At 39.9% G+C, this 12541-nt stretch overlaps 1 protein-coding gene and 1 long non-coding RNA gene across 25 annotated transcripts in view; one reads left to right on the top strand and one right to left on the bottom strand.

Moving 5' to 3' along the window:
* WDR7 (WD repeat domain 7) overlaps window positions 1-12541 on the bottom strand; it is a 373254-nt gene that overhangs the window by 294780 nt on the left and 65933 nt on the right. For 23 of the 24 annotated variants that reach the window (XM_081562306.1, XM_081562297.1, XM_081562301.1 and 20 more), the window contains 3 exons: window positions 8500-8632; window positions 7992-8240; window positions 6410-6630 (listed from right to left, as the gene is read on the bottom strand). In XM_081562306.1, coding sequence (XP_081418432.1) covers window positions 6410-6630; window positions 7992-8240; window positions 8500-8632 — 603 coding nt within the window. Of the gene's footprint in view, window positions 1-6409; window positions 6631-7991; window positions 8241-8490; window positions 8633-12541 lie in introns of all 24 variants that reach the window. The other variant, XM_081562302.1, reaches the window with a different exon arrangement.
* Window positions 1-12541, top strand: part of LOC145534559 (uncharacterized) — a 59597-nt gene that overhangs the window by 42508 nt on the left and 4548 nt on the right. The gene's annotated exons all lie outside the window — the stretch shown is intronic.

Genomic DNA, 12541 nt, shown 5'->3' with positions numbered 1-12541 from the left:
TCCCCAGGTCAGTAGGTGCCCAATATGCTAATGGAGATCAGTGGAGAAATAACTCCAGAAAGAATGATGGGATGGAGCCAAAGCAAAAACGATACCCAACTGTGGATGTGACTGGTGACAGATGCAAAGTCCGATGCTGTAAAGAGCAATATTGCATAGGAACCTGGAATGTTAGGTCCATGAATCAAGGCAAACTGGAAGTGGTCAAACAGGAGATGGCAAGAGTGAACGTCGACATTCTAGGAATCAGCGAACTAAGATGGACTGGAATGGGTGAATTTAACTCAGATGACCATTATATCTACTACTGTGGGCAAGAATCCCTTAGAAGAAATGGAGTAGCCATCATGGTCAACAAAAGAGTCTGAAATGCAGTACTTGGATGCAATCTCAAAAACGACAGAATGATCTCTGTTCGTTTCCAAGGCAAACCATTCAATATCACGGTAATCCAAGTCTATGCCCCGACCAGTAATGCCGAAGAAGCTGAAGTTGAACGGTTCTATGAAGACCTACATGACCTTCTATAACTAACACCCAAAAAAGATGTCCTTTTCATTATAAGGGACTGGAATGCAAAAGTAGGAAGTCAAGAAACACCTGGTGTAACAGGCAAGTTTGGCCTTGGAGTACAGAATGAAGCAGGGCAAAGGATAATAGAGTTTTGCCACGAGAACGCACTGGTAATAGCAAACACCCTATTCCAACAACACAAGAGAAGACTCTACACGTGGACATCACCAGATGGTCAACACTGATATCAGACTGATTATATTCTTTGCAGCCAAAGATGGAGAAGCTCTATACAGTCAGCAAAAACAAGACCGGGAGCAGACTGTGGCTCGGATCATGAACTGCTTATTGCCAAATTCAGACTTAAATTGAAGAAAGTAGGGAAAACCACTAGACCATTCAGTATGACCTAGATCAAATCCCTTATGTCACTTCGTGGAAGTGACAAATAGATTTAAGGGCTAGACCTGATAGACACAGTGCCTGATGAACTATGGATGGAGGTTCATGACATTGTACAGGAGACAGGGATCAAGACCATCCCCATGGAAAAGAAATCCAAAAAAGCAAAATGGCTGTCTGAGGAGGCCTTACAGATAGCTGGGAAGAGAAGACAAGCAAAAAGCAAAGGAGAAAAAGAAAGATATTCCCATCTGAATGCAGAGTTCCAAAGAATAGCAAGGAGAGATAAGAAAGCCTTCCTCAGCGATCAGTGCAAAGAAATAGAAGAAAACAACAGATTGGGAAAGACTAGAGATCTCTTCAAGAAAATTAGAGATACCAAAGGAACATTTCACGCAAAGATGGGCTCGATAAAGGACAGAAGTGGTATGGACCTAACAGAAGCAGAAGATATTAAGAAGAGGTGGCAAGAATACACAGAAGAACTGTACAAAAAAGATCTTCACGACTCAGATAATCACGATGGTGTGATAACTCACCTAGAGGCAGACATCCTGGAATGTGAAGTCAAGTGGGCCTTAGAAAGCATCACTACGAACAAAGCTAGTGGAGGTGATGGAATTCCAGTTGAGCTATTTCAAATCCTCAAAGGTGATGCTATGAAAGTGCTGCACTCAATATGCCAGCAAATTTGGAAAACTCAGCAGTGGCCACAGGACTGGAAAAGGTCAGTTTTCGTTCCAATCCCAAAGAAAGGCAACGCCAAAGAATGCTCAAACTACCGCACAATTGCACTCATCTCACATGCTAGTAAAGTAATGCTCAAAATTCTCCAAGCCAGGCTTCAGCAATACGTGAACTGTGAACTTCCAGATGTTCAAGCTGGTTTTAGAAAAGGCAGAGGAACCAGAGATCACGTTGCCAATATCCGCTGGATCATCAAAAAAGCAAGAGAGTTCCAGAAAAACATCTATTTCTGCTTTATTGACTATGCCAAAGCCTTTGACTGTGTGGATCACAATAAACTGTGGAAAATTCTTCAAGAGATGGGAATACCAGACCATCTGACCTGTCTCTTGAGAAACCTGTATGCAGGTCAGGAAGCAACAGTTAGAACTGGACATGGAACAACAGACTGGTTCCAAATAGGAAAAGGAGTATGTCAAGGCTGTATATTGTCACCCTGTTTATTTAACTTATATGCAGAGTACATCATGAGAAACGCTGGGCTGGAAGAAACACAAGCTGGAATCAAGATTGCCGGGAGAAATATCAATAACCTCAGATATGCGGATGATACCACCCTTATGGGAGAAAGTGAAGAAGAACTAAAGAGCCTCTTGATGAAGGTGAAAGAGGAGAGTGAAAAAGTTGGCTTAAAGCTCAACGTTCAGAAAACTAAGAACATGGCATCTGGTCCCATCACTCCATGGGAAATAGATGGGCAAACAGTGGAAACAGTGTCAGACTTTATTTTTGGGGGCTCCAAAATCACTGCTGATGGTGATTGCAGCCATAAAATTAAAAGACGCTTACTCCTTGGAAGGAAGGCTATGGCCAACCTAGATAGCATGTTTAAAAGCAGAGACATTACTTTGCCAACAAAAGTCCGTCTAGTCAAGGCTATGGTTTTTCCAGTGGTCATGTATGGATGTGAGAGTTGGACGGTGAAGAAAGCTGAGCGCCGCAGAACTGATGCTTTTGAACTGTGGTGTTGGAGAAGACTCTTGAGAGTCCCTTGGACTGCAAGGAGATCCAATCAATCCATCCTAAAAGAGATCAATCCTGGGTGTTCATTGGAAGGTCTGATGTTGAAGCTGAAACTCCAATACTTTGGCCACCTCATGCGAAGAGTTGACTCATTGGAAAAGACCCTGATGCTGGGTAGGATTGGGGGCGGGAGGAGAAGGGGACGACAGAGGATGAGATGGTTGGATGGCATCACCGTCTTGATGGACATGGGTTTGGGTAGACTCCGGTAGTTGGTGATGGACACAGAGGCCTGGCGTGCTGCAATTCATGGGGTCGCAGAGAGTCGGACACGACTGAGTGACTGAACTGAACTGAAATAGATACAATCTTTCAAGTACCAGATCATTTTAAAGTAAAAATATTTTTTGCTAAAGATAATGACATTGGATCAATTTATGAAAAGGTCAATTTAAGCATTAGACATAGCATTTGATGTCACTAACTCTATAATCTCAGCAGAATAGTCATTTGCTAAACATTTAGCAAATATCAAATCCTTAGCTTTTTATTAACCAGTTAGGGCCCTCTGATTTTCAAACACATTAGCTGCTAGGCTTAAAACTACCAGCTAAATGAACAGGTTATTAACTAGGCAGTCATTATTTACTTCTTGTATTATCACAAAGACCAAAGCAAATGTGTCTTAATCAGTACTTTTGAAAGTTAATTAAAAACAAGAAAATTCTACCGTTAAACCTATAAGTAAACTATTTTCCAAGAACCAGACTTCCTTGTTGGTACCTCTCTTCCTCATACTTTCCAGGCCACCAGTACCTCTGGCTGGTGCCTCGTCTAGTGAGAAAACCACTTTCTGTTTAGTTGCATATATGTCCATATCTTAGCTTTTACTCACTGTGAAGTATTTCTAAATGCAATTGATCAAAAACATTTTATTATTATATTAAAAACACATTTGAAATTTTTAAAAAAGAAACCAGAAAATGTGCTCATTTACATAGGCTAAAAATATGCATATATTAATGCAGTTCAAATGGAAAACATGACCCTATGTAAATATTCAAAAAACACTCTCCTTTTAATACTTGTAATATATATATATGCATGTGTACATACACACTCCAGTATTTTCAGTGTATTTTTATGAAAACAAAAACCAGCCAAATCAAAATGGTTGTTTTAAACTTAGGAATAAAATAATCTACATTATCAACCTCAGCATTAAAAAATTAGATATTTCACCAAATTTGCAGTCAGATATGAAAAAAACCTACAGTTTACTATGGGGCATAAGAACTGTAAAATGAGGTTCAGGACAAGGGTTCTAACACTGCTTAACCTTAGTAGAATTACAGTGATATCTATTTCACTAAAATAAACACAAAATTGGTTATTTAAATAGATTTTTTAAAAATAGATTTAATGGATTTAGAAAAGGCAGAGGAACCAGAGATCAAATTACCAACATCCATTGGATTATCAAAAAAGCAAGCGAGTTCCAGAAAAACATCTATTTCTGCTTCATTGATTACATCAAAGCCTTTGACTGTGTAGATCACAACAAACTATGAAAAATTCTTAAAGAGATGGGAATACCAGAGCACCTGACCTGCCTTCTGAGAAACCTGTATGCAGGTCAAGAAGCAACAGTTAGAACTGGACATGGAACAACAGACTGGTTCCAAACAGGAAAAGGAGTACATCAAGGCTGTATATTGTCACCCTGCTTATTTCACTTATATGCAGAGTACATCACGTGAAATGCCGGGCTGGATGAAGCACAAGATGGAATCAAGATTGTTGGGAGAAGTATCAATAACCTCAGATATGCAGATGACACCATCCTTATTGGAGAAAGGGAAGAGGGACTAAAGAGCCTCTTGATGAAAGTGAAAGAGGAGAGTGAAAAAGTTGGCTTAAAATGCAACATTCAGAAAACTAAGATCATGGCATCCAGTCCCATCACTTCATGGCAAATAGATGGGGAAACAATGGAAACAGTGAGAGACTTTACTTTTTTGGGCTCCAAAATCACTGCAAATGGTGACTGTAGCCATGAAATTAAAAGACACTTGCTCCTTGGAAGAAAAGCTATGACCAACCTAGATAGCATAGTAAAAAGCAGAGACATTACTTCGCCAACAAAGGTCCATCTAGTCAAAGCTATGGTTTTTCAGTAGTCATGTATAGATGTGAGAGTTAGACTATAAAGAAAGCTGAGAACTGAGGAACTGATGCTTTTGAACTGTCATGTTGGAGAAGACTTTTGAGAGTCTCTTGCACTGTGAGGAGATCCAAATAGTCCATCCTAAAGGAAATCATTCCTGAATATTACTGGAAGGACTGATGCTGAAGCTGAAACTCCAATACTTTGGCCACCTGATGTGAAGAACTCACTCATTGGAAAAGAGCCTGATGCTGGGAACGATTGAAGGCGGGAGGAGAAGGGGACGACAGAGGATGAGATGGTTGGATGGCATCACCAGCTCAATGGATATGAGTTTGAGCAAGCTCCAGGAGCTGGTGATGGACAGGGAAGACTAGCGAGCTGTGGTCCATGGGGTCGCAAAAGTCAGACACAATTGAGCGACTGAACTAAACTGACTATTTAAATAAATACACAACAATTTTTTACAGTGATGAAGAGTTTTTAAAAAATGAACAACAAACTGAAAAGAAAGAAGAAGGCAAAAATTTGTACAAAGAAGGAAGAGATTAAGTAACTAAATTTTCACATCTGGCAGGGGAAAAAGAGACACGCACACACACTGGTTTAGAATGTCCTACACCACCAAATGCGTCAAATCAAATGAAATCTAGCACTGGCAGAACACAGCAGATAATATACACTATCATGAAGGTCACGTGAGCAAGCAGAAACACCAAGGGAAATTTCCTGGGTCTTTGAAATGAGACTCCTTCTAAACAACGGATCAGATACACGAGTAAAATGCTTTTCATTTCAGTAAGACAATAACTGGTGAAGGGATTTTGATAAGCATGAAACGTGATAAAGATAGTATACTTGCGTGTTTATGTACATGGGTCCATACACACGTGTGTGTGCTGGGGAATAGTGATTTTGCATACAAAGGTAGCTAATCACATGAATAAGTTCACATTAAGCACACAGTAAAAGAAATTACGGGTCTGTTACTCATCTACGTCCTCCTGAAATTTCCTATTTCTAAAATTATGAGACTTTTTATATTTGACATCATCAGCTAACTTACACACACATCGTGAAAAAGCAATCTGCTTCCATAAAAGTATGAACGAAATTTTCCAAAATCATTATCAGTGCCGGTTATTCTTTCCCTTGTCACAATAATTGTTTATTTAAATGTACTCTATTTGTAAGTATTGAGAAGTATTTTGCTTCAAGCTATAAAAGCACTGGTTCAATATCTTTTTGCTCAGATGGAGTTGAGAATGAGATTACTTTGATGAGCATGACTCTAGGGATACTTAAAACTACTTCGGAGCAAAAAATTGAAACTTTAACAAACATATTCCAAATTGCTATGTTTCGGGGATAAACCATGCCATTTAGGCACTAATAACAGGAAAAAACACTATGTCCATCTTCTATTTCTATATGCCCAATAGTAATAATCATAACTTTGCCTAAACATCATGTTACCACTATTTAGTTTTATAATTACAAAGATTTTTATTAATTCTTCCATCACACTTTAAATTACCCTGGATTTCATTTATATTAAGCCTGACAGCAACACAGTGAGACTCCATCATAGCGAAATAATCTTCAGGATCAACTTACACTACAGTTTTCAGGTGGAACTAGAAGCTGAGTGATCTCGCCACCATGGACACAGAAGATATGTTTCATTTCTCCAGAAAATATGTCCCAAATGATGACCGAAAAATCCACGCCTCCAGATATGAGATATCTTTGATCATAACGGGCTGAGACTTGATGAGGGTACAGCAAACACGTGACTTTGTTCCGATGACCACGGAGTGTCCTGTGAGGTGGCCAACCTGCAAATGAGGTTTCAGATTTAAAACGGGACAATTTGAGTCTTCCGAAGTTTCAACAAAAGTAAACAAGAATTTTCAGACTAGCTCTACATTTTATTATTAAAACGTCTTTTCATTTTGTATCCTAGAACTGCTCTGTCCAATATAGTAGCTACAAGCCACATGAGACTATTGAATACTTGCAGTGTGGCTAGAGTGGATTTATACGTGCTACGAATGCAAAACAAAAGGTCAAAGACTTAGGACTCCCCCAAAATGCAAAATATCCCATTAGTAGTTTTTATATTGATTACAAGTTGAAACAAAGATAGTTTTGCTGCACTGGATTAAATAAAATACACTGTTAAAAATAATTTTACCTGCTGCACTTTTATCTTTTTTAATGTGGCTATTAGAAAATCACCTATATTTTAACATACATATTTCTTTTTTCCCTTTTTTTGGGAGAGTTACATCGCAAGGCTTGTGGGATCTTAGTTCCCTGACCAGGGACTGAACCTGGGCCCTGGCAGTGAAAGCCCAAAGTCCTAACCACTACACCACCGGGAATTCCCTTTCACATATATTTTTATTGGACAGTATTGTTCTAAAAGATTACCAGTATTACTGATAATATGATACTAAGTACACCAGAGATACCTAATAATAAATGGCAACTATTAACATATATCAAAGAGAAAAACTGGATATTTCTATTTACAGTCATTGTGCTAAGTCACTTAAGTCATATGCGACTCTTAGAGACCCCATGGACTGCAGCCCGCCAGGCTCCTCTGTCCATGGGATTCTCCAGGCAAGAACACTGGAGCAGGTTGCCCTTTCCTTCTCCAGGGGATCTTCCCAACCCAGGGATCGAACCCATGTCTCCCGCATCTCCTGCACGGGCAGGCAGGTCCTTTACCATGAGTGCCACCTGGGAAACCCTGTATTTATAATCATTACGTGGTGTTTATTGCAATAACAGACACTGACTACAGTTGACCCTTGAGCAATATAGGTTTAAACTGTGCTATGCTGGGCAGGTCCATGTACATGCAGATTTTTTTCAGCAAATACATACTATAGCACTACACAGGGGCAGCTGATGGAATCCAAAAATTCACAACCACAGATGCAGAGGGCTGGCTGTAAAGTAATACAACGACTTTCAACTGTGCAGAGGATCAGCACCCCTAACCCTCTGAGTAGTTCAGGGGTCAGCTGGAGTGAATTTTATTAACTGCACTTCACACTACCAGCTACAGAGCACAACGACAACTACGCCGATGCCCTGTGTTTGCTAAAAACACAGAGTGGAGATGCTGTCAAATTCCCGGCCACAGAGCTCTCCTAACACCAGACGCAAGCAGGTATGCGGGTACCTCTGCGGAGCATGTGCTCGCCTTGCAGCAGCTGCACTATGGCCGTCTGCGTGGCGGGGACGATAACAATGCTCCCGTCTTCACGGCCACAGACGAGTCGTCCGTGGGCTGGTATGTACACACTTGCCGTCACCTTAAGAGGTTCGTTACTATTGGGGATCACGCTCAGCTGATCTATAATTCCAGCAGGACACGGATTCAGTTTATCAAACGCCTCTTGCAAACTAATAGACGTGGTCATTTCCAGCCCTGTGGAGGTTTTGTATAGTAGAAAAGAAACATATTTGAGCATGTTAGAAAAAGAAAAAAGAAACTATTCAACATGTAAAAATAAACGTGCTTACAGTTGATTCAGTGAAATACCAAAGAATAACTGTCACCAACTATCATTCTAGGAAGAAAAGGACATATGTACATTATGAACTTGCGATACAGGGGTTACTGTTCAGGTTGTTCAGTTAGAAATATTGAGAAATAACTGCACATGATTTTCTAGAACCTCCATTACCTTTCGGTTTATCAGCTGTGTCTGATATGTTCCAAATATTCAATCTTCCAGAAGAATCACCCTGAATTAATAGTTTGTGGAAGTATTCTTTGCATCCATAGAAGAATCGAGTCACAGGAGGACAAATTAGCAACTGTAAAAAAAAAAAAAAAAGTTCAGATTTCCTTCTCTATCTTTCAAAACAAAATATTTCGCAGATAAAAGTTTCTTCAGATTAGGATGTAAAGTACTTCATCTCAGTACCAGAGTAAAAAAAAAAAAAGTGTATTTATAGAATGAGTATTCAATAATATTTTAATTAATTTTATAGCATTGATATAAATATATGTCAACTAATACTCAAATCCAGTACATATAACACAAACGTTCAAAGAAACAAAATTTATATAGTCTTTCTCTAGAATTAATATTTTTATTCTTTTTCTCTGCTTTATAAAAACCACAGTGCAATTATTTGTCTATTATTAAGCAATGAATTCAAAGATACACCCCTCTATACCAAAAAGAAAATTCTCCACTTAAAAGTTCAAAAGGAGAGAACAGGTAATCTGAACTTTCTGCCCAATCCTTATTAGCTATTCACCAAGAACGGCTATAAAACTAAACTACCATGCTTGTACCACTAGAGGACTCTTTTTTTTTTTTTAATTAGACTATTTTTTAACTAATAGCACGAAACATCCCTGATAGCACAGTGCTAAAAAATTTGCCTGCAATGCAGGAGACCTAGGTTCAATTCCTGGGTTGGGAAGATCCCATGGAGAAGGGAATGGCTACCCACTCCAGTATTCTTGCCTGGAGAATCCCATGGACAGAAGAGCTTGGTGGGCTACACACCATGGGGCTGCAAAGTGCCAGGCATGAAAAAGCAACTAGTACTTTTCACTTTTTTCACCTGATCACATCTTCGTAATCCACTTGAACCTGCTAGCCTGATATGCTAGCTATAAACTATTAGGAACAAAAACCATTCATTAGGATCTTGCATATACTTTCATTTTTAAAGCACATTATTTTCTGCTTAAGATCCTGTATCTTCAGTGAGACCACTTATTTGAAAATACTAAATAGTGGTGGATTCCAAAATTTAAATTTTAGATGATTAATACACTAAAACTTGAGTATGAAAGTATGTAAGCTTATCCTGGTGCCCAATATGATAATGGAGATCAGTGGAGAAATAACTCCAGAAAGAATGATGGGATGGAGCCAAAGCAAAAACGATACCCAACTGTGGATGTGACTGGTGACAGACGCAAAGTCTGATGCTGTAAAGAGCAATATTGCATAGGAACCTGGAATGTTAGGTCCATGAATCAAGGCAAACTGGAAGTGGTCAAACAGGAGATGGCAAGAGTGAACGTCGACATTCTAGGAATCAGCGAACTAAGATGGACTGGAATGGGTGAATTTAACTCAGATGACCATTATATCTACTACTGTGGGCAAGAATCCCTTAGAAGAAATGGAGTAGCCATCATGGTCAACAAAAGAGTCTGAAATGCAGTACTTGGATGCAATCTCAAAAACGACAGAATGATCTCTGTTCGTTTCCAAGGCAAACCATTCAATACCACGGTAATCCAAGTCTATGCCCCGACCAGTAATGCCGAAGAAGCTGAAGTTGAACAGTTCTATGAAGACCTACAAGACCTTCTATAACTAACACCCAAAAAAGATGTCCTTTTCATTATAGGGGACTGGAATGCAAAAGTAGGAAGTCAAGAAACACCTGGTGTAACAGGCAAGTTTGGCCTTGGAGTACAGAATGAAGCAGGGCAAAGGCTAATAGAGTTTTGCCACGAGAACGCACTGGTAATAGCAAACACCCTATTCCAACAACACAAGAGAAGACTCTACACGTGGACATCACCAGATGGTCAACACTGATATCAGACTGATTATATTCTTTGCAGCCAAAGATGGAGAAGCTCTATACAGTCAGCAAAAACAAGACCGGGAGCAGACTGTGGCTCGGATCATGAACTGCTTATTGCCAAATTCAGACTTAAATTGAAGAAAGTAGGGAAAACCACTAGACCATTCAGTATGACCTAGATCAAATCCCTTATGAGTATACAGTGGAAGTGACACAAGCTGTATATTGTGACACAAGGCTGTATATTGTCACCCCACTTATTTAACTTATATGCAGAGTACATCATGAGAAACGCTGGGCTGGAAGAAACACAAGCTGGAATCAAGATTGCCGGGAGAAATATCAATAACCTCAGATATGCGGATGACACCACCCTTATGGCAGAAAGGGAAGAAGAACTAAAGAGCCTCTTGATGAAGGTGAAGGAGGAGAGTGAAAAAGTTGGCTTAAAGCTCAACGTTCAGAAAACTAAGATCATGGCATCTGGTCCCATCACTCCATGGGAAATAGATGGGCAAACAGTGGAAACAGTGTCAGACTTTACTTTTTTGGGCTCCAGAATCACTGCTGATGGTGACTGCAGCCATGAAATTAAAAGACGCTTACTCCTTGGAAGGAAGGTTATGGCCAACCTAGATAGCATATTTAAAAGCAGAGACATTACTTTGCCAACAAAAGTCCGTCTAGTCAAGGCTATGGTTTTTCCAGTGGTCATGTATGGATGTGAGAGTTGGACGGTGAAGAAAGCTGAGCGCCGCAGAATTGATGCTTTTGAACTGTGGTGTTGGAGATGACTCTTGAGAGTCCCTTGGACTGCAAGGAGAGCCAATCAATCCATCCTAAAAGAGATCAATCCTGGGTGTTCATTAGAAGGTCTGATGTTGAAGCTGAAACTCCAATACTTTGGCCACCTCATGCGAAGAGTTGACTCATTGGAAAAGACCCTGATGCTGGGTAGGATTGGGGGCGGGAGGAGAAGGGGACGACAGAGGATGAGATGGTTGGATGGCATCACCGACTCGATGGACATGGGTTTGGGTAGACTCCGGGAGTTGGTGATGGACAGAGAGGCCTGGCGTGCTGCAATTCATGGGGTCGCAAAGAGTCGGACACGACTGAGCGACTGAACTGAACTGAACTGAAGCTTATCCTGAAAAGCAGTTAAAAAACAAAAGGCTTCAGTGCGTAGTTATAGTTAACAAATAATCTATATTCAGTATCAGTGCTAAAAAGCACTACCCTATAGAAATTACATGCATTAAGCATGGCCAATTATTTTATTTATCTTAAAGTCTGAAAACTACTAAAAGTTTGACTGATAAAGTAAGTAAGTGTGTGTTAGTCGCTCAGTAGTGCCCGACTCTTTGCGACCCCATGGACTGCAACCCACCAGGCTTCTCTGTTCATGGGATTTTCCAGGCAAGAATGCTGGAGTGGGTTGCCATTTCCTTCTCCAGGGGATCGTCCTGACCCAGGGATCAAACCTGGGTCTCCTGCACTGCAGGCAGATTCTTTACCGACTGAGCTACAAGGGAAGCCCTTGACTGATAAACAACATGTTTAACCAGGAAAAGTTGCTAAAACAGCTGTAATAACCAGTATCCTATATTACAATGTGTATCTTGCACCACATAATACATACGAACTGGTGAGCTGATACTTAAAGAAATATAATGTGCATTTGTTCTGTTTCATGTTTTTTTTTTTTTGCTGCACAGTGCAGCTTGTGGGATCTTACTTCCCCGACCAGGGATTGAACCTGGGCCCAGCAGTAAACACACCAAGTCCTAACCACTGGACAGACAGAGAATTTCCATCATGTGTGTTTTCTACGTAAGTCATTATCCCTTAGTTTAAGTGGAAGTGACTGTCTAGTTTGCTAGTTTCATTTGTCTAGCAGTAAGTAGCAGTTTAAGTTAAGAGAATAAAGGACAGGTCATAAAGGATCTTAATTATATGTAGATAGATAAATTCTATATATTCAAAATATTCATGGAAAATGGCAAGGAATTCCCCTTGCCATCCCTCCACATAAAGATAGAACAAAATGCTCAGAATAAAAAAGCTATAGAAACTCAGATCATAAGTAAAGGAAACTTTATTTCCAAAACCAAAGCTTCTTTCTATAATGCTCAAAGAACACAGAGTTGAAAACCCATTACT

Source organism: Giraffa tippelskirchi, chromosome 14, assembly GCF_054371585.1.
Source record: "Giraffa tippelskirchi isolate mGirTip1 chromosome 14, T2T-mGirTip1v1.2.pri, whole genome shotgun sequence".
Lineage (NCBI taxonomy): Eukaryota > Metazoa > Chordata > Mammalia > Artiodactyla > Giraffidae > Giraffa > Giraffa tippelskirchi.
Note: the sequence above shows the minus strand (reverse complement) of the source record. Positions and strands in the feature narration are given on the sequence as shown.